The sequence below is a fragment of the Paramacrobiotus metropolitanus genome, unplaced genomic scaffold (genome assembly GCF_019649055.1).
Source record: "Paramacrobiotus metropolitanus isolate TYO unplaced genomic scaffold, Prichtersi_v1.0 Parri_scaffold0000419, whole genome shotgun sequence".
Lineage (NCBI taxonomy): Eukaryota > Metazoa > Tardigrada > Eutardigrada > Parachela > Macrobiotidae > Paramacrobiotus > Paramacrobiotus metropolitanus.
Window position 1 is genome coordinate 1,923 of NW_026570639.1, and position 22,127 is coordinate 24,049.

At 43.3% G+C, this 22,127-nt stretch overlaps 2 protein-coding genes across 3 annotated transcripts; both read right to left on the bottom strand.

The window, feature by feature from the left end:
• Nucleotides 1–11,874: 11,874 nt before the first annotated feature.
• LOC129602364 (L-lactate transporter-like) lies at nt 11,875–15,282 on the bottom strand. 2 transcript variants are annotated; one of them, XM_055501360.1, is made up of 11 exons: nt 14,835–15,282; nt 14,616–14,709; nt 14,323–14,502; nt 13,966–14,248; nt 13,629–13,875; nt 13,428–13,553; nt 13,185–13,362; nt 13,019–13,098; nt 12,858–12,958; nt 12,488–12,791; nt 11,875–12,039 (listed from the first exon to the last, which is right to left on the bottom strand). In XM_055501360.1, exons 1-11 carry the CDS (start codon nt 14,994–14,996, stop codon nt 12,034–12,036), a joined length of 1,761 nt encoding a protein of 586 aa, XP_055357335.1. In that variant the 5' UTR covers nt 14,997–15,282; the 3' UTR covers nt 11,875–12,033. The 2 variants fall into 2 exon arrangements, with proteins under 2 accessions (XP_055357335.1, XP_055357336.1); XM_055501361.1 differs by lacking the exon at nt 11,875–12,039 and having other exon boundaries at nt 12,692–12,791; nt 12,853–12,958.
• Nucleotides 15,283–15,499: 217 nt separating this feature from the next.
• On the bottom strand, nt 15,500–20,266 carry LOC129602363 (L-lactate transporter-like). The gene is made up of 11 exons (XM_055501359.1): nt 19,803–20,266; nt 18,731–18,905; nt 18,505–18,598; nt 18,256–18,435; nt 17,845–18,127; nt 17,236–17,503; nt 16,977–17,102; nt 16,743–16,920; nt 16,531–16,610; nt 16,360–16,460; nt 15,500–16,220 (listed from the first exon to the last, which is right to left on the bottom strand). Exons 2-11 carry the CDS (start codon nt 18,890–18,892, stop codon nt 15,821–15,823), a joined length of 1,872 nt encoding a protein of 623 aa, XP_055357334.1. The 5' UTR covers nt 18,893–18,905; nt 19,803–20,266; the 3' UTR covers nt 15,500–15,820.
• Nucleotides 20,267–22,127: the final 1,861 nt, after the last annotated feature.

Consider the following 22,127-nt stretch of genomic DNA (forward strand, 5'->3'; position numbering starts at 1 on the left):
ATATTGTCGGAACAAAATTATTGGAGTCCGACATGGGGGACATTATTGCCGGAACAAAATTACTGGAGTCCGACACGGGTTAAATAATTGCTGGAACGAAATTACTGGTATCCGGCATGGGGGACATTATTGCCGGAACGAAATTACTAGTGTCCGGCATGGGGGACATTATTGCCGGAACAACATTACGGGTGTACGACATGGGGGACAATATTGTCGGAACAAAATTATTGGAGTCCGACATGGGGGACATTATTGCCGGAACAAAATTACTGGAGTCCGACAAGGGGGACATTATTGCCGGAACGACAATATTGGTGTCGAGTGTTGACGTTATCGCAAACATTCGCAATAAAGCGGAAATAAGTGACCGATGTTGCAGAACTGCGGTTAAAATGCTAGACCTTATACTGTACAGTACTCAACGAAAGTCCTGTCAAAGATCCGAGCGCTTTAGTTGATGTTATAATGTTGCCTTCTTGAAAGGTAATAAATAACAGAATTTCGTAAATCTGTAATAACCGGAAACAGGGTGTTCTTGTTTAGCTAACTGCAAAAAGGGTGCCTGTATTAACGGGGATCGAAAAGGGGTAGTTATAAAAACGGGGGTGAAAAGGTGAGGCTATAGTGATTTCCGATAAATTCTTAGGTGTTGGGTAGTAAATTACTGATTACCTTTAATGCATGCTGCAATACAGAGCGCGTAGTAGCAGCGCATACCGGCTACAACGGCTGATCAAAATTAAGTTACTAATTACGCTTAGTTATTACTAACCCCACTTATTACTAAGCCCTCACCCACTTATAAGTGTGTGAGTAATTACTTTCTTGCCAGGCTATCACAGTAATCCCACCTATAAGAATACATTGCATAAGATGAGCTATGATAATTTTCAGGAATTTTTTGAAAATTCGCTAACGACTTTGTGTTGTCAATTCTAATTACATATACATGTAACTGTTAATTATTCTCATTTAAATCCGCACTACTAGTACTGCCCCGCACATGAATTCTTATTCCTCGCATTAGCTGCAGGAACGATGGAGATCATGGCGTCAGACTAAGAAAAATATTTGGTTAACTTACTGCATTTTTTTAGCATGAAGAAGCAGCACCCTAGTGTACTTATCAAACACTGCCGTTACAGTATCAATGTACAGCTCATGGGGAATAATATTTCCGAAAATAATGACCAAAAGCAAACGAAAGATTAGCTGCAATTCGAGCTTCTGTAAAGCTATGGAAAGTTACGTACTTTCAGCGATTTTTGGATCAGCGATTTATTGTGGCGCTGGTTCACCATTCGCTTTATTCAATGGGATCCTGTTGTTCAGTCGCCCAATCCGTCTACCGCGCCTACAGTTAATTATGCTACTACTACATTGGAAGTCACACGCAAAGGAGCCCCAGCCGGTCAAAGAGAGATCAAAGCTCCTCCGTATATTCCTAATCGGTCAGCATTCGGTTTTGATATTGATCCGAAGAAGACCCGTGCAACAGCGACGACCGCTCCCTAATCTGTATTTCAACGTTATCCGGCAACTGTTCCGATGTTGCCTGTGCTTCCTCGGAAGGCTGTTACCCTCACCGATGCCACCGTAGAACTATCTGTAATACGCTGTATATAGGCAGTCCAGATTATTTTTAGGCGCTACGGCCAAAATTTTTCTCTATACGTTTTTTCTGGTGTTTGTGCGTTTACTGCGCCTGGTTCAAAATGCATTAGGTAGAAACGCTGCAGTACTTTGAGTTATGCATATGACCATATCTGTGCATACCTGCCGAAATAGAGCTTCAGGTAGCTGCCAATATGTGGAGATTATCAGAGCTGGATACCGGTCTTGATTTCAAATTTAGACATGTTAAATGTTTGACAGGTAGTTCCTACTTGTTCGTTCGTTTTGGGAGATACAAACGTTTTTACCACACGATTACCTCGTTTGCGGAATCGGAGATCATTAAATAACTGGTTTGGGTTTTTCAAATGGCTTCTAAGCAGCATGTTGATTTGCAAGCAATCAAAGAGTATCTAGAGACTCAGAAGTATCCGGCAGGAGTAACGACGAAAAATCAGAAACGAGTTTTCCGCAGACGCTCCGATGGATTTTATGTGGGCCAGAACAAACTGTACCGCAAGAAATCGAGCGGAAAGGTTGTTGAAGGTGCCACTCAGAGTGCTCCAGACGTAATTGTTGTGTTATGCCCTGAAGAAGCAAAAAAGCTAGTGACTGGGTTGCACAGGTAAAATACAGCTTTTAAAGCTTCTCCTTCCAAATTGTCTTTCTGCTCTCATTAGAAAGGTTCGAAAGAACTAGAGATTTCACGGAATCAGTTAGAAATATTACTTGTATTTAATTACGGGAAGCAAAGTTTATGCGCGCATCTCATACGATTGAGGCTTTTTCATATTCTAACGACGGGTATCTTTTGGCTCCCTGACTACCTTTTACTTTGTCGGAAGTTGCCATTCCCTAGCCTGTTTTTAAATGAGAATTAATTTTTCTGCGGCAAGTCATGAGTTTATCTTGCAGTACACTTGGTCACGCTCGTCGAGATGCACTGGAGGCATCTGTCAACCGGTTGTATTACTGGAATGGAATACGTCAGACGATAGACGAAGTGGTAATACCACTTGGCACAAAATATTAAAACAACCTGATTGCAGCTGCCTAACTGAACATGCATATTTTAGACAAATTCATGTTCAATTCGTGATTCTCGCCGAGAATGCAGACTGGCAGTGTGTCATTTTGACGTCACTAACATACAGGGATTTTACGGTGCGCCAACAGGAGAACTACGCATTCGCTCTGTTTCTGTTCGTGTGCTGTCATATGAGCGGTGGTGTGATACCGTGGTAATAGCACTGTCGCTTAATTTAAGAATATTGTAAATATTTTTATCACACGTTTTTTTCTCGTTTGAAGAGGATAGTTTTCTGTAAATTTTCATGTACCTGCCCAATTAACAAACATCATAGTTTGCGAAAGCGCGCTGTTTAAAAAGTGCCGGGATAAGCACTTGTTGTTATGGGCCTACGATGACTTCAGCGCCCATGAGCTCGGCTCCTAACCACAGGGCGCCATCCGGGCGAGAATCGTCAATCTGCAACGAACAAGGGAAAGGTTTAGACGCCGTGAAGGAGCCTTTGGCCTCCACAGCTGTACCCGGCCGACCATGGGCACTTATCGGATACGATCTGATTGAACTGCCGAAAACGAAGCAAGGGAACGTTTACGTGTTGACCGTCGTGGACTATTTCACGAAGTTCAGGATGGCTTTCCCGATTCCGGATAAAAAGGCCGAAACCATCGTAGAAAAAATACCACGTGTACTCTCTTTTTGGGATTCCCGAGAATATAATTTCCGACAACGGTAGGTGCTCACTGAACGGCGAAACGATATTAAATGATCAGCAATCAACAAAATCTCGCATCTATTAATTTTAAGTGAGATCAGATAATTTAAAATCTATTCCGTTAACTTGCTTGAAATTTCGAATAATAGTAGGTAAAAATAACCGCAAATTATTGAGATGGATATTGTGTTTGCTAGCTCCGCTTAACGCGAGCCTTTTTTAGGCACGGAGTTCAAGAACGATCCCAACAGGAATATGGAAAAAATGTTAGGCATTCGACACCGTTATGCAAAACCGCGCCATCCACGCACATGCGGTCAGATAGAACAGGTCAACAAACAGCTGAAAACGTAAGTATGACTGGTCGCGCATTCGCCAGAAACGTACGGATACACATTGAGACTGATATTAACAGTTGCGTAATTTTGTTTACTGCCGAGCACCATGAAAGATCAGGTTAACTAACTGGCGATTACTGACCACTTGACAGCCGCACACACGCTTATAGCAGTCCCTGTAAAAAATTGGTAAAGCGATACTTTCGCGAGTGCTTTTTATGAAACTAACAACCATGCCAAGTGGTACTCGTAACACGTTCGCAAAGAGGTTTTGCGCGATTAGACCAGGATAAACCCGAAAACAAATTGTTTATCCCATAGACATGTATGTTATAGCGAACCTGCGGAAGAACGTTGTTGCCCATCGCACAGACGCAAATAATTTTTTATCAAATAATTTTTCAGTTTCCTGTTACAAAATTTTTCTGCCAGAAAGGAAAGAACAGCAGCTGTCAGTTCAACTGATAATTATGGCTAAGATATTGTACCAACAAAAACGGTATTATTGCGTAGATCAGCTTTTGAAGTTTAAAATAAAATCATTCCCAAATAACTCGGCTGTTGATTTTACGAGAATTAAATTTGTATCATTTCTCTCTTTTCTTCGTTAAATACGGTAAAAGATTATCGCAGCGTTTTGCAAGAAGTAAACAGTTATCTAATATAGCCACCGACCGATTTCTAGAAGCTGGTAATATTTGCCGGTATCAACAAGTAATAACTTTCCGGCCGGCTGGGTAACTAATCTGAAGGTAAAAGCGCCGCTATCGGCAAAGCTATAAAGATTTTTAAATCAAGTCTTTTAGATGTAACAACTTATTTCGTGAAAAGTGTTTTAAATTTAGAAGTGCCAAGAAGAGATGTGCAAATGGGGTGCCAATTGTCGAAACGTGGTGTAAAAATACTTTAAAGAAGGTGGTGCGAATAGCTAGAAGGCGGCAAAAGGGATGAGAAAAGCCAAAAGGTGGTGTAAGGTGGTGGGAATAGCCACACCCAAAAATATAATGCACTTTAGTTCTTAAAGGGTAACGTGGCTGCAATTTTTGAGAAGAAGCTTTCGATTTTTTCTTGACAGAGCTGTAACATTAAGTCGCTGTTCTCTTCTTCTACATGTTATCTTCGGTTACCGAAATTAGTCTGTAATCCAGGCTTTACACCAACATCGCCTTTTCCTTATGCGAAAATAGGGCTTGTGCGCGCTGTTGAGTGCAAGATCGTGTGTACAGAACGTTTCGTCAGTTCACGTTGGGAGATTTCCTCGTGCTCATGCATGTAAAATAGCCATTGCTAGAAGTACCTGATAACAAGCTTGAATAATTTTGAAATTTTCTTAGTGACTAACACAATACACCCTGGAGCGTGGCGGTGAATGGGATAAATGGGTGGATGCTGCAGTATTTGCTGCTAATGCAACAGTCCAAAGCACGACTAATTTCACCATTTCGCGTCATGTTTGGGCGTGACCCTAAACTGCCAGACAGTTGCACCTACGATGGTGATGGTTCTGAGTCTGATGTTGACTGTCGCGAGTTTGATGAAGAGGATCCATTTTCCGATGCTATGCGCGACGACTTTACGCATTTACGTCAGGCTGACGAGAAAACCTTATTCGCAAAAGTTGCAGAGAACATTGGATTCGGTCAAGCCCGTCAGCAGCGGAAATATATGAACGCAACCAAGAAAGGTCGCGATATGGAGATCGGACTGCAGGTGTGGGTGCGAAGCGCTATGGCACCGAAAGGGTCCTTAAAATCCAAGCAGTTTGGCAAAGCAAAGTACACGGGCCCCTTCGAAATTGTCGGGATCCAGCGAAAGGTCACGAGTTGAAAGTCCGTTCGGATGAATTTAGTGCCCCGTTTCCGGTTAATATTCGAGACGTGAAAGCGGTGAAAACGAAACGACACACCGAAAAAAGGTCACTGGTTACCGATGCAAATCAGACGGCAGGTTCGTGCTCAACGATGACTCAGATTCCATATTTAAGTTTATGTAATTGCCAAATTTTCCGGGGTACGGATTCCGCTAAATTTTAACGTTTTAAATTGTGAATCTCGTTAGAAAATTGCGAACTATTTTAGAAACCAGACATTGTGGTCTGAGTTCATCTTGCAGTTGGAAGAAAAACGCATATGCATTACTCACTTCATGATTTCAGAAGCACGGGTCACGCCAGAATGTCCGCCGGCCATTCCGCGAAATACGAACGGCGCTTCTGGTGCGCATTCTGAACCAGGTGCAGCGCATACCTGGAAAAAATGAGGCATTCCTTCAACAATGAAATTTCAGTTCTTTACGCCACTGATTACCAGTCCATGCTGAAAGGAATTCAAATTCTGCGGCCGCTTTTTACGGAATTATCCATTAGCCTTCTTGAGGCAAATTTGATGCTATTGGACACAGACAATCAAGGATTTGAGTCCCTAACCGGCGCATTGAAATTGCGTGACGTGTTGCCACGACTGAACGCCCTGGACATCAGCCAAAAAAGGAAACTTTTCTACACCGACCTTGCGGCACTTCCTTTGGCGGTATTGCAGTGCATTGAAATGGAAGCCTGGCACGCTATCAGAGACGCGCTGCGAATTTTCGAAAAACTAAGCTCCGAAAACGAAAAGAACGGTGAGAACTTTCACAACATACAATATAAGAACAACTACAAGCAACGTAACGGTCAACCGTGGACGTTTGCACTTCCAACAGCTGCGCAACAGCCAGCCGTGGGGAATTGCATCGTTTGCTTCCCAACCGCAGCTGTTAGTTCGTAGTTTGGGTAATGGTTGCGCTTCGACGTCGAAGCGCAACGCTTACGCGGACAAGGCAGCTGTAAACCCATCCCAGATTTTGTGATTACGAATCACAATGTTTGCTTGCTTACGCGCTGTTACGTCACATTTTTACGCGTTTTCCCGTTACCCGTTGCGCAACGGTTACCCAGATGTAATTGACCTCCACCATTGTATGTTATAATTAGAAATCGCCATACAGAATACGCTTTATGTTTCCTATTTTCTTTTATAGAGAGAGATATGGATAGAGCCATCGTCTGGCTCGTGATCACAGAGCCAGTGAAACTAGTGCTAACGTACGAAGACTGGACGTCTATCTACTACACTGCCGAATGGCTTACGGATGTCACAGTTTCTGCCGCCCAGATTTTACTGAAAAAACAGTATCCAGACATTAACGGACTTGAAAATCCTGTTCAATACAGCATTCCGCGTGCGAACAAGGGAGATTCTTTTAAAACAACGGTGATTGGAATAAGAAAAAAGAAAGAGCGAAGCAGCGACAAACACTTCCGAAAATCTCAAATTATTTTTACCCAGGGCAACCACTGGATATTCGTAACCAACTACCACGATGGCGAGGCAAACGAAGTGCTGATCTATGACAGTCTGACTCCGCGTCTTGATTATATCCTCGACCAAGAAATTGCGTCGATCTTCAGGATTCAGTGTTGCGACTCCATAAAAATTCGCTATCCTGCTATGATACACCAGGAAAACGGTTGCGATTGTGGAGTTTACGCAATCGCCTACCTTACTGAAAAATGTTACGGTGGGGACCCGGAAAAGAGACGTTATATCAAGAGGGTAAGTACCATCAGTTCCAGTTTCCAGTTTAGAAATTAGAGCCTACCTAGAATTACGTATATGGGGTAACCACATTCCAAATTTGGGAGTAAGAACCGTTTTCAATTTCAAAAACTTATTATGCTTTAAACTTAGGAAATGCGGAAGCACTTGATCCAGTGCTTGAAAAACGGTCGCCTTACTCCCTTTCCGAGCGTGCCTGCAAACCTAAATGGTTCGTCTTTGACAAGAAATACGCTCTTGTACTGTGTTTGCCGGATGCCTGTCGGCTTCAACGGGGAAATTATGTGGACCTGTGCAGAATGCAAGCGAGGCTACCACCAGTCTTGCGTGACCGCAAAGGATGCGACAGATATATCCACAGTCCAGCCGGCGAACTGGAAATGCCCAAATTGTGAAGGTGAAATACATCAAGTAGCGACATTGCATTAAAACATTTTATTCCGTTAAAGCTAAACATGGAAAACTTTTTGCATTTCAGACCAACCGGAAAACCTGAATTCAAACGACATTATAACCGCGAGCCAAGAAACAAGAATACAGAGAGTAGCCACGAGACGCCGGCTGAACCCAGCTACAACCGAGGATTAACTGTTATGCACTAGAACAAACAGTTTTGCTGTCTTGGCGCGTTCTCACTCAGTCGAGCTTCCCAACGGATTAGAGTAGCAATTCCTTCTGTAACTGGCACTATAAATTGTAGAAAACCATCTACAGTCGGTCTTCAAGAAGAAAGCTAGTTTCTGAAAAAAAAAACAATTACATTGACAAACAATCCCGCAGCATTGTCCCCCATGTCGGACACCAGTAATTTCGTTCCGGCAATAATGTCCCCCATGCCGAATACCAGTAATTTCGTTCCGGCAATCATGTCTCCATGCCGAATACCAGTAATTTCTTTCCGGCAATAATGTCCCCCATGCCGGATACCAGAAATTTTGTTCCGGCAATAATGTCCCCCATGCCGAATACCAGTAATTTCGTTCCGGCAATAATGTCTCCATGCCGAATACCAGTAATTTCTTTCCGGCAATAATGTCCCCCATGCCGGATACCAGAAATTTTGTTCCGGCAATAATGTCCCCCATGCCGAATACCAGTAATTTCGTTCCGGCAATCATGTCTCCATGCCGAATACCAGTAATTTCTTTCCGGCAAAAATGTCCCCCATTCCGGATACCAGTAATTTTGTTCCCATGTCGGACACCAGTAATTTCGTTCCGGCAATAATGTCCACCATGCCGGACACCAGTAATTTCTTTCAGGCAATAATGTCCCCCGTGCCGGACACTAGTAATTTCGTTCCGGCAACAATGTCCCCCATGCCGGATACCAGTAATTTCGTTCCGGCAATAATGTCCCCCATGCCGGATACTAGTAATTTTGTTCTGGCAATAATGTCCCCGATGTCGGACACCAGTATTTTCTTTCCGGCAATAATGTCTCCCATGCCTGACACTAGTAATTTCGTTCCGGCAATAATGTCCCCCATGCCGGACACTAGTAATTTCGTTCCGGCAATAATGTCCCTTATGCCGGACACTAGTAATTTCGTTCCGACAATAATGTCCCCCATGCCGGATACCAGTAATTTAGTTCCGGCAATAATGTAACCCTTGTCGGACATCAGTAATTTTGTTCCGGCAATAATGTCCCCCATGGCGGACACCAGTAATTTCGTTCCGGCAATAATGTCCCCCATGCTTGACACCCGTAATTTCGTTTCGGCAATAATGACCCCCTTGCCGGAAACCTGTAAGTTCAGTTCTGCTGTAATGTCCTTAGGTGACCGATGTTCCTCAACTGTTTTGGACAGGTAACGCCGTGGTAACGCTGGTGGCACATTTTCAAAGGTCACCGATCGACCTGAAAATCAACTTTCCGTTGTAAGTCCCCCATGTTACCATTCTGGCCAAAGGGTTACCGTTTTGGAGATGGTGGCAGGGGGGACACGGCAAAAATGTCCGGGGGGACAGGGGGGACATTTTTGCCGGTCACAATCGTGAAATAAATCCGAAATCAATTTACTAATTAAAAAGCATTACGTCGAAATCAAACAACCACAGAATATATTTTCATTGCTCGCAAGACCGTGTTTGCGTATGAAGGTTGATAATCTGTTAGTCTTGCGGAAGGTCACATGTAATCGGGATTACTTTCGGATACAGAGTTTCCTTACAGCGGACTACAGAAACAGACTATCGTGAGTCCGTAACGCGTGGTCTATAATCTTGCTATGCCATGTTGCGCGGGAAAACACGCGTCACTCAATAAAATAATTACCCACGAAATGGACAATTCAATTACACAGCGTTATGTGACGTGGCGAGCTCAAAACCGTTAACTGCAGTATCGTGGATACTTTACCAAAAACAATTCAGCGTTTGAAGTATACCCAGGACTGGCGTGTAGCAATATTTACAACGGCGAGGTATGCAGAACCAGGACTTCTGCGGGATTTTCCTGGCTTCTGAGTAGAAGTCATTTTTTTACTAATGGGCAACGTTAATTTTTCAGCGGAAATAAAGTCATGGAGTCTATCGCTTTCCCATCATATCAGATGAGAAGTGTCCAGCAGTGCAGGAGTGCACAAAGACAGCGGCCAGAGATGCTCACTTTCAATGGCGCAATCGGGGAAATTACGATTACAGATGCTTGTAAAAATAATATTGACATCAAAGGGAAACCCTGCAGCGTATCATCGGCTTGACCTTTGACTTACGGAATCGCTTCTTACTAAGACCGCATTAGATCAGATAATGCCTCTTTCAGGCGTGCCATTCATCAAACACGAGACAGCCTCCACATAGTCATATTAAAGACCTTCGAACAACATTTCCTTCCTGCAGCTACCGATGTACTGATGTTCTAGAGTAGTGAGATGGATGCCGAGCCTACAACTGCTATACAACATACAGCCAGCCATACAGATGATTAGAAAAATATACTGACGTTGCATCTGTGACCTTTAAGTCACGACTGCAACGGAGCACGCTATGAAACCGTACACTAGCGATTGACAACAACGTTTTTGCTTTAGTACTGCGCTAGAAACGGTTTCCTATTGCTGAATTTGGCGATTGTTGCATCCGTGTGTTTTGTGGCTTCGAATGCATCAGCATACATCACTGCAAGTTACGGATCGGACGCACCATGAATATCTCCACACTAAGTACGACTTCTGACAGCACCGCTTTTAATCTATCAGTTACTGTTGATTATGTTGATCCTGGACAAAAAATATTCTTTTGCGCTCTTCTGGTATTTGAGAGCGTGCTCGGATCCGTTGCAAATTTAATCGTAAGGATCGCATATCCTTTATCAGACTAGTCAAACGTTAACCTATCCTACATTCTGCGTATGTTTCACGGCACATGCACATTTTACTTTACAGATCATTCTCGTTATTGCCTGTACGGCTTTTTTGCGTACAATCGAGAACGCTTTTGTAGTCAACTTGGCTTTGGCGGATTTCATTATATCATTTGTCACTCAACCATCGTCTTCGGTCGGTAAGTCTGTCACTCTGTCTGCATTATTAAAATATCAAAATGAGAATACTAATTTGATTTGCTAACAATAAGGAACAATATAAAATGGTCACTTCGTGTACCCATATTTGTGCTTAAAATTTTATTATAGTGTAATAATAATTTAGAACGCAGTAACGTGCCACATTGAGAGTTCCAGATTACTTAATAAAGTGGATGCGTTGTAAATTTCAACGAATCTCAGATCTTTGTTTGTGTAGGAGTTGTCCTGGGGAAAATTTGGTTCACAACTCATCCGATTCTCTGCAAAGGTAATGCATAACTTGCAACTTAGAACATGTGCGCTGTTTAAACCTTGTGCGTTGTTTTGGATTGCCAGTTGTCAATGTCATTATCGATTTTAAGTTCTAATACCCGTGGTTTTTTGTAGTAATTGCGCAACTGTGCTCTGCCAGCTGTATCGCTACCCACTGGAACACTCTACTGATCGCCATCAATCGGTAAATGAACCTCTCCGCCACACCCAACAAACTATCGCAATAACTTGGCTTATGTCAATTGTTTTCAGGTATATCTTGATACGCCATCCCACTCTTTATCCCCGTGTGTACACCCGGGGAAGCGTGTTCCTCATGTGCGTAACTGTGTGGGTGGTGATGTTTGGAGCCACTACACCCAATCACGTGGGCGTCGGATGGGGCTCACTCGGCTTCTCCGATATCCTGTTCGTCTGCACCTTCGCCACCGACCATTATCACTACACCCTTTTTAACGTGTCGGTGTTTTTATTTTTCCCGGCCATATTAACCTTTATCGCCTATTACGGTATCTACCGACAGGTGCGGATAAGCCGCATCCGAGTGCTGACCGGGCAGCCTGGAAAATCCTTTAGGAAGGATATTCGGATTGCCAAGTCCCTGTTTAAGGCGTATGTCGTTTATTTGGTGCTTGTTGCACCCTTTGGTGTAATCATGTTAATTAACATGGGACAGCAGTTGCTGCATATTTGGTACATGCTGTCGCTGCTGCTGTACCACGGCGTGGGGACGGCCAACTGTTTTCTGTATGCCGTGCGGTTGGGGAAATTCTGGGATGGATTGCGGTTGATGTTCCACTTGCCGGTGAAGAGCGAGAGTAGCGGAGCGAGTGGACAATTATCCACGTCGTCGCAACGGGCCCAGGTGACAGCGTCTTCCAGACGCTCCCATCGATAGATGAATGCGTGCGGCTACTGCTTACATAAGTCCTTTGGTTAAGCCTGAAATTATTCCGGTTTCATACAAGTTGAGGGATTTTCGGTGATATAAACTGGGCACTTCAACATACATATCCTTTGCAAAAAAGCACCCAAATCATGCATTTGCTTTATACGTGTAACGACCACTATCTGGCAGACACTGCGGTAATAACTTCTACGGACTACGGAGAATTATTCCTTTTTACACCCTTGATATTTCCCATAAAAACCATTTTTTCATCGACTATTTGTTTAGCTTTACGCAGATTGCCGATTAATAAAAATGAGTGACACTCCTTTTTATTACAGAGTATATAAGATAAGTTTCTTTAATACCGTAAATGCAGTTACCGTTTCCAGCTTACACATAAGTAAGGCTTACAGATTGCATGAGCCCTTCGATTACAAACTGAATGCGCGAGTAATCAGACAGGCGTCTTAAGCTCATTTCGTTTTGTCGTTCGTTCACCTTTATCACCGTACTCTGAGATACAGCATCTGCCGCTTTTTCCGCGCTACTGTCTTTGATGGAAAGTTTTCGTGTGCTTAGCGAGGCGAGGTATGCTTCCCACTCGTTCTCCTCCTCTTCCGTGCTGACAACATGGAATCGCCCACCCCCAAAACGCAGCAAGTGCCCATTGGGCAAACGCAACCGGAAGCGCTCGCCTTCGACACGGGGCAGCATGCGGTCGCGCAGATTGGTCGGAGTGAAAACCGCCAGAATTAGTGCTAGCAATACAGGTCCAAGAATCCAGCGGAAATTTAAGTCGTACCTGCAAAGGTCATTTTATAAGCGCTGGTATGTTAGGAACGGAGGATGCTGATTTGCTGTACATTACCACATCATCTCGCTTTCTGGATACGTTTCCCGTTGCTGATTGTAGACTTCTGTGAAAACCATACCACCGCCCACACCGGCGATGGCCCACGCTGTTAAAATCTAACAAAAAAAACGTTGTAATGCGTACGTGTACGAGCAGTTAGTACGAAATTCCGTTACCATGCCGTGCGTGGCTCCCACATTTTTGGCCCCGAACTGGTCGGCTAAATATGCCGGCATCAAGCCGAATCCGCCTCCATCTGCACAATCCCACAATATTTCGATTACGTACAAATATGTACTGCTAATCTATACAGGCGTACAAGTACAAGTCGTAACTTCTTACAAAAGAATCCGATAACGAAAGCGCACGTTAATACTCCCGCTAAACTGTCCGCTGCCATAGCGCTAGGCAGACATCCCAGACACACAGCTTGGCATATTAGGGACAGTATAAACAGCGCTTTCCGACTCTGGATCAAATCGGATATGAAGGGCAGCAATAGTCGCCCTAACAAGTTCACCTAAATAATTCAGAACCGCGGTCGTTCAGAATGGTCGGACGATTCAACGCCCATACAATACTAACCCCGCCCAGTCCGGAATTGATATCGGCGGAAACGGCATTTGATTGCTTCAGTTGATTTTGCGCTATGCTCTGGATTTTGGAGATACTCAGTAAGCCGGTGATTTCCGATCCAAGAAAGGTGAAGTACTGTATTAAAAGGCACATTAAAGGTTTGCACGTTTATGCGGATTAGTGTAGCTTCGTAAACAAAAACCGCTTTACCATCATCCAGTATTGAGGAGATGTCAATGATTCCTTCAGGCTCATAGAAAAATGCTTAGTGTAATCCGGAACAACAACCGTGCTCGATTTGCGGGGTTTCTGTGGATTATCTCCCGTGATGTTTGTCATCTCGATCCCTTGTTTATCCGTTTTTGCGGTTTCATCTTCTACTTTATCTTTGGTGACAAACAGCTTTTCCGCTCCCTTCACTGTGTGGACTGTTACCCCTTTTACCACATAACCAGGCCTTGGTAATAAAAAAACACTCCCGTTAATTTGTACTACTGTACATGAAAGCAGACATAAAAATGTGACAAATAGGGAGAACGATTCTTACGGAGGCATACGGAGTATGAGCGCGGAAACCAGCATGACTACAAAGTAGCACGATCCCAGGATCACAAAGGTCAATTCGATCCCGAGAAATTCCTGTCCGGTGGCGGCGTAATCTGGACCAATCAGAGCGTTCTGCGTGTATGGCGAAAAGATACTCCCGGCACCAAATCCACACACAGCCAACCCAGCCGCCACCCCACGAATTTCCGGAAACCATTTCTGCAATGGTGACACGGGCGAGATGTAGCTGATACCAACGCCCGCACCTCCGATTACACCGTAACCTGAAAAAAGGAGGCAAATTGCGTGATTTGACATTATAACCGAGTTTGATGCAGTCATTGTAGACTGCTGTTACCGATGTAGATCAGCCACATCTGGTTAACGTAAACTCCGAGCGCTGCCACTAAATTCCCCAGGTAGAACAGGCAAGCTCCCAAAATGGCTCCTTTTCGTGGTCCGTTGCGCTCTAACCACGGACCGAGGAAGGCTGCATTCAACGCGAAGATGGCAACGGCCAGGTAGAAAACATTGACAGCTGTAAAAAGAATCAGGGAGATCATGTGTGAGATAAATTTCTATCATAAAAGGTCATGAAAAACTCAGCAAGAGTGTGTGATTATTCTAGAACTGAAAGTTCCGCTCTCGTACCGATTGCTCGATCCGTAGCTCCATTAAACCCGTACAATCTGGCCTCGAGAGGCAAATTGAAGCCGCTCCATGCGTACAATGAACCACAACAAACCTACAGAAAATCTAGTTACAGATGCCGCAACACATCAGTTGCGCTTGTTCTTTGGCAAATTTTGAGCGCAGAATGTATAGGTTATTAAGCGGATCCATACTGCAAAACCGTGAAACGGCTCGTACTTGGATCAGTACTGCTGCCGGCATCAGCATGTAACGATTGAACGGGATCAGTTTCGGAATAAGCCATTGTTCACGTTCCAGCTGCTTTTCGGTGCGCGGATAGCTCGTTTCGCTGTAATGGTACTTGACAGCACTTTTAACCTTTCGCACGAACTTGCTCATATTGGATGGCTGCACAGTCTGCGCAAATTATTCGCGGAAGTGGGGTATTCTGATGGACGGGTCGATCGGACAATACCGCTACAAATCCACTCACCGACGAACAATAACTGCCGGTGATAAGGAAATAATCAGCGTCATGAGTAAACAGAAAGAATATCCAAATAGCCGGACGAACACTCCTCACAGTTTAGCTTTGCACACTTAACCGAAGATGTGCACTGCAAAATGGAATACCTTACTTTACTTGACTGAAACTGGATGAATGACTGCTTAGTGCTTACAATTTGACTTTAATGCGATAAGGGATGATTAATGGGGCAAGTGATTTCACCGTTGATAGTAATTTCGCTTCAGCACATGTTAAGGTATTGTCATGCGGTTTCATGGGATTTTCATATATGAGCGTACAGTATATGCTTACTTCTACAACAACACAAATACAGTAATTCGCTGTGCTTTGTAGATACTTATTGTCGGCGTACCGCTGACGGTTAACGATAAACTGTGGACTTGGCTAAAACTTATGTACATGTATGCGCGTTGCGCTGGCAATAGTCAGCGCTTAACTTAAAATATACAAAAATGTATCTTACTGTATCACTGTACAGTGTACATAACTCTTCAGTACAACATAAACCGTTTGTACCATGGCTTTTACAACAAGTGGCATGTGCGAAACCAAAAGCACAAGGTACAAAATAAATACTCTAAACTTTTTTCACATCGACTTAACAATTCTCAATTCCAAAAAATGCTCATCCGTACTGACAAATGACAAAAAAGGATCCCCAAAGAACACACGCTGTGTACATATAAAAAACCTCCTACGAGGAAAATCGTGGCCAGTGGGCTTGACGTCCGGTCGGCTCTATGCTCCTTTCGCGATTTTTCTCATTAAAGGACGGTAAGGTCGCTTCTGAGTCAGAAATAAACATTTTAGCAGGCCGATCCGGGGTCGTGGACCCTTTCCGGCTATCCTGCTTTTCAGCGTCCACGTGCAGCGATGACAAATAGGCCTGCCATTCAGCTTCCTCCTCCTCGACGCTAACCGTACGAAATCGTCCGTTAATGAGCCTGACCATTCGACCAAAAGGTAGCCGGAAGCGCAGGCGTTCGCCTTCCACGCGCGGGAGTTTTTGGTCGCGGAGATTTGTTGGCGTTAAGATCGCTAAGATTAGCGCAAATAATACTGGAGCCAAAATCCATCGGAAGTTGACATCGTACCTGTAATACATTGTTAATTATTTCTCTACATGTCCGATAAAAGTTATATACGAGTACGCCAACAGCAAGAGAGTGAATTAGGTACTTTTCTACACCAACACGAATCTGATGGAACCCAGCTAAAATTAGAAAATCGTACCACATCATTTTGGAATCCGGATAAGCGAGCCGCTGTTGATTATAAACAGCGGTAAAAATGAGACCGCCGCAAACGCCGGCAATAGCCCAAGCAGTCAAGATCTAAAAGTTTCAGTTTATAGCCATTCCTAGCTTTTTTAAATTATTGCTATGTACAAGCGTGCGGACTTACTACGCCGTGCGTTGCTCCCACATTCTTAGCGCCAAACTGGTCAGCTAAATACGCTGGAATCATACCGAAGCCTCCACCATCTGCAATGTATCACAATCCCTTCATCGTCAGTACAAATAATTCTCGAAAATCATTTGACACAACTGAAGCGGAGTTTCGTTAGATGAATAAAGACCGGCTATAGCTAGAAAAATATTTAGCTGCACACTTACAGAAGAATCCGATGATAAAGGCGCACGTCAGCACACCACCTAAACTCTGTGCATCCAACGCACTAGGCAGACATCCCAAGCACACAGCTTGACAGATCAGTGAAAAGATGAAGAGGGTCTTCCGGCTTTTAATCAAATCTGAGACAAGTGGCAATATTAAGCGTCCCAGAAGATTTACCTATAGAAACTGGTTTTAGTGAAGCAGCCAAGGAAAAAGTGCGTGTTCGCACTGACCCCGCCCAAACCGGAGTTGATATCCGCCGATACGGAGTCCGACTGTTTGAGTTGATTCTGAGCAATACTTTGGATTTTGGAGATAATCAGGAGTCCAGTAATTTCCGATCCCAAGAACATAAAATACTAAAAATTAATGAGGTTCAGGTCAGGCATTTTTCTAGTGATGAGAATGTGTACAAAAAACGGATAAACAATTTCTTATCATAGAAGAGGACAAAAGCTTTGTGTTTTTGATTTGCGCATTCATTTTACTGACCATCATCCAGTACTGTGGGGACGTGAGCGCCTGCTTGAGCGACATGGAAAAGTGTTTAGCATAGTCCGGCAGCACATCCACCACTGAGTGGCCTTTTGAGCGGCTGCGGCTTTTGCGCGCGGCCATCTTATCCATCTCCATGTCGGCTTCGACTTTCCCATTTTCCGCTGCCGGCACCGGATCGTCGACCACGGTTTTCTTGGCCACGAACAAATTCTCGGCGCCTTTGACCGTGTGCACCGTCACGCCTTTCACCACGTATCCCGGCCTACAAAATAGCTATATTAATATTGTGAAGGTGCAACTCGAGCTTTACAAATAGCTCTAAGTGTTTGCCGAGGAAATCAAAATATGCATTTGACACATTACTTTTTATGGATAGGTGTTAATTACTCTGTACACATTTTCGTCAAACATTGCAAATATTATTATCTGTACATATGGCAGTAGTGGAATGTCATTTAAGTGTTCTTGTTGCGATCAAAATATATTGCCCAGGAAATTCGGGGAGTAATAAAAAAATACTGTTCTAGCGAAATTAGAGCTCTAGATTGCAGACTATTTTGAAAGGCAGTTTTCTGCTACTATACGAACAAACGCGGCACTTACGGAGGCATACGGAGGACCATTGCGCAAAGAGCCATGATAACAAAATAGCAGGAACCCAGGATGACAAAGGTTAGCTCAATGCCCAGATTGATCTGTCCGGTCTTGGCGTAGTCCGGTCCAATTAAAGCCTTCTGTGTGTAAGGCGAGAAGATGCTACCGGCACCGAAGCCGCACACCGCCAATCCCGCCGCGATGCCTCGCATCTCCGGAAACCATTTTTGCAACGGTGACACCGGGGAGATGTAGCTTATGCCCAGACCGGCGCCGCCAATAACACCGTATCCTGGAAAAATTTTGATGTAGTATACATAATACATATGTGCTGTCAGTTACGTTCTGATGGTTTACAATTCGCGGCTTATATTAAACTAGGTACACATTCTGGTAGTTTTATAATTTACTGTACTGTACCGATAAATATCAGCCACATTTGGTTGACGTAGACGCCGAGAGCGGTAACCAAATTGCCCAGGTAAAACAGACAGGCGCCCAACATAGCTCCCTTCAGTGGCCCGTTGCGCTCCATCCAGGGCCCAAGGAAGGCGGCGTTCAGGGCGAAAATCGCCACGGCCACGTAGAAGACGTTGACAGCTGCACAAAAAAATTTTAACAAGAAATTAATACTATAAAATTAAAGATTCACCTGCGTATTATTCTCACCAATAGCGCGATCCACGCCTTTATTAAATCCATACAGTTTAGCTTCGATAGGTAAATTGAATCCGCTCCAGGCGTACAGGGAACCACAGCATACCTAGAACATGATGAATGCTAGATGGTATTGATAACAACTATATTAACTGGCTGGTAGCGATAGATAAGTTAAAGAATGCAATTATTGCTTGAGCGGGGTGTATATAATAATTAACCCCAAAAACTAGCAAACCTGAATGAGAACAGCCGCTGGCATCAGCATGTAGCGACTGAACGGGATCAGTTTGGGGATGAGCCATCGTTCCCGTTCCAGCTGGTCCTCGGTGCGGACGTACTTCGTCTCGCTGTAATGGTACGCAATGGCTTTCTTGATTTTATGCCAAATAGCGCTCATTCTGGACCGAAATCTGTAAATAGCATTTAATACAAATCACCATCGAATGTTGTCAATGTTAAGTGTTCACAACAGAAAAGTACACAGTGCAAAAAAATGACGAAAATACACAACAGCCGTAGGACAGGCGAGAACAACTAGAGAAGTGCATTACAAATGGCACAAGCTGCTCCAAAATGTTGTCGTTATGTCCGATCGTAGGCTACATGTTGGCGCGTACGGAGTATTCCGTAGAACAACAACACGGCATGTTTTGCCGGCATTTACTGGTAAAGCCTTTCACTCACGCTGTGGACGATTGCGCAATGTTTCTGTACCGCGCCGCAGCAGTCATACACGAGACGAGCTGTCTCAGATCGTGTATTTACGAGAAAAATTTTTATGAGTAGTCTTGACGGCACTAATTGTGCTGTTAACCACGAAATTATAAGCAATAATATTGTCAGTAGTAAACAATCAGTTCCGTTATGACCAAAATAACTCACTAGTCACTACTACTGTTTCCGTTTTATTCAAAATTTGTAAGAATACCCTTCTGCATTCTTTGTAATAATTTCACGCAGTTACTTTTTTGTAACTTTAACCAGGCTAAGAATAAAAATTTCCGGCAAGTAGTCAAGAAATGATTTTAATTTGCTGATGTCAGTTACTTTATAAGCAGCGAGTCTTTGCCGCACGCAATTAGTAACGCGGTAGTACAGGTACATACTGTAATTTAATGAGTACAATACATGTCATTACGATTAATTAGAAGTACAAATACATAATTTAATGAGTACTGAGCACAATACATGTCACTAAGTACTAACTAATAATTAATATGTACTGTTAACAGTTAAAAAACAATTGTGCGGTCCTAATTTTGCTGCGCACAAATTTAAATTTTTTGCTACACCAGAATTCTACTAACCTTTTCAAAACAATTTATAAAAAGTTGGCTTGAGTGTCAGCTTTGGAATGACAAAATCAAATCACAGAAACAGTTGGCAAAAAATTCGGATGCTTTATCACGCGGAATTTAAGGCTGTTGATAAACCGTGGTCCACTGCGGAACAGCTTAGTATTCCATGCCACCAAATACAATGTACATATTATACCAAAAAACTGAATCAAAATTGCAAGCAGTCCACGTCAGTTTAAACACAAATTGGTCAAACACGGAAGAAAATAAGCTTAAGATATATAGTCCAGCTTAAGATATATAATCCAATCAGCAGATGATAAAGCCAAAAGAATCACATGAAGGTAAGAAGTGCGGGCAATCTTTTTCGACACAAAAGTCGTGAAGGGAATTTCCAATTATGATCCAAAGAAAACGGATTAACTGTTGCAGCACCTCTGAGCAGCATGTATTGTCAGCTGTAAAGATATTATCATTTTCTGTAATTTGCCTTTGGAGATTTTGTGTAAATTATCGGTAGCAGCAAACTATGATATGTGAAGATGGACAAAAAAAGCTCAAGTATATGCCTTACGGCTACATTACCGGCAACGTGCCGCCCTTATTGAAAAGGGAAAATATGACGAACAATACACCGGCTGTACTGGTTTCATTCCAAGTCAAATTGCGATACAATCAACCCGACTCTAATACCTGCTAATCATCCGCTCAAAGTGCCTGGTGTTTAGCATTTTTTATCCAAGTGTTGCATGCGCGGCCTGCGTTTGTATTTTTTTGCCAAAATACCTTTCCATTATGCTGACCAGTGATTGCGCATAGAAAACTGTCAACTCGACAATGCCTCTCGATACGGCTGAAAATCGTTCACGTGACACCGATAGGATTGTACAATGGACAATATAGCGACGCGAAAACGTAAACAGCCATCTTATTGCTGAAGTATGCCGTCTACAATGCCAGCTCAAACAATTAATACTTTATAAATAATAATTTCTTACGAAACTGTTGCTACTCGTATACTATTAGTGGAAATTTCCGTTTAAAAGACACGTCTTCTTTATAAAAATATTCTGTGCATTCAAAACTTTGACTTTGGAATTTCATAACGCGTTAATTAGACTATTTTTTTCATATAATGCTGAATTGTAATAATCAGAAAATTTTCTGAACAGAATTTTCAAAAATTATCTGTGCAGCAGACTGAGCCTATATAATCATTTTTAAAAGAGTTGATAAAATGCTTAAAAAGTGCGATAGCAAAATTCGCTATCGCTCATGCATTTAATGCATGACTACACAAAATCCTGCAGAGCTAAGAAATTTTGTTTTTATTACTCATATAGACTCCGTGTGACTATTTTACCGACTTTTTCCCAAATTGTGGTGTATCTGCGACACTGCGTATCATTTTATGAGATGCTATGTTTGCCGTAGCCAACCCAGAATGACCTTTATAAATGACCACACTCGCAATGTTAGTACTATTTAGTCCGATTCATTGAGATATCAATTTCTCGAAACTAAAAGATAACATAAAATTTGGACCATTCCGCATAATTATTATTAAGACGGCTCAAATTGCCATATCAGCCTGATACGGTACACCACAAATTCTAACGACGCAACCCATCGTGGAGGATGCTTATTGGATTCCAACGCAGCACCAGGACTTCTTCCATTCTTTATTGACGCATAGCAGCAGAATCGGATCTACCACGGTTTCCACGTAGAACATCAAGAACGACACGTAGAACGCCACATTCACACCGGGATCCGACACCCCGCCAAATGTTCCCATACCCAAGGCCACCCCAATGGGCACCCAGCAGAAAATGGTCCACAAGGTCATGAAAAAGTACGTTCTGTACAGATTCCGATCGGTCAGGGATCGTACCGGACCAACCAGTCTTCCGGAGGCGGAACCTTGGGTACTCCGAATAGACCGGTTGGAACAGGCGATTAAATCGACTCGTCTGGTGGCGCTTCTCCGCACGTGCCAAATCACGATAAAGCCCACAAAAATAGTCACCATCGGCGTTAACACAAAGAGAACATACCGCACCGTTGTCAGTTCGCTCATGGCGCGAACGTTCATCCAGCACCGACCAGGTTCTTTCTTGATTCGATAATACAGCGCATCTAACAACACCGCTACACTTTGCAATGTATTAGAATACAACCATATCGCGATGCAAAATCCGATGGCCACAGTTTTGGTGTGGTCCGCCCGATATGAATGCGGCAGAAAAACAGCCCACAGTCGGTTGATGCTGATGAGGAGATGGGATAAAATGACAACGGCCGTCGAGTCACGAAAATATAAGACCAATGTGC

What these genes read in the sequence shown, in the direction of transcription:
- LOC129602364 (XM_055501360.1), bottom strand. Translation starts at nt 14,996, where the DNA reads ATGAGCAAGTTCGTGCGAAAGGTTAAAAGTGCTGTCAAGTACCATTAC. An exon ending in CGGCAGCAGTACTGATCCAA is followed by an intron (nt 14,710 to 14,834) that starts GTACGAGCCGTT and finishes GATTTTCTGTAG; the next exon opens with GTTTGTTGTGGTTCATTGTA. An exon ending in CTCCTCAATACTGGATGATG is followed by an intron (nt 13,554 to 13,628) that starts GTAAAGCGGTTT and finishes CTTTTAATACAG; the next exon opens with TACTTCACCTTTCTTGGATC.
- LOC129602363 (XM_055501359.1), bottom strand. Translation starts at nt 18,892, where the DNA reads ATGAGCGCTATTTGGCATAAAATCAAGAAAGCCATTGCGTACCATTAC. An exon ending in CAGCGGCTGTTCTCATTCAG is followed by an intron (nt 18,599 to 18,730) that starts GTTTGCTAGTTT and finishes ATCATGTTCTAG; the next exon opens with GTATGCTGTGGTTCCCTGTA. An exon ending in TGGGAGCAACGCACGGCGTA is followed by an intron (nt 16,461 to 16,530) that starts GTAAGTCCGCAC and finishes TGAAACTTTTAG; the next exon opens with ATCTTGACTGCTTGGGCTAT.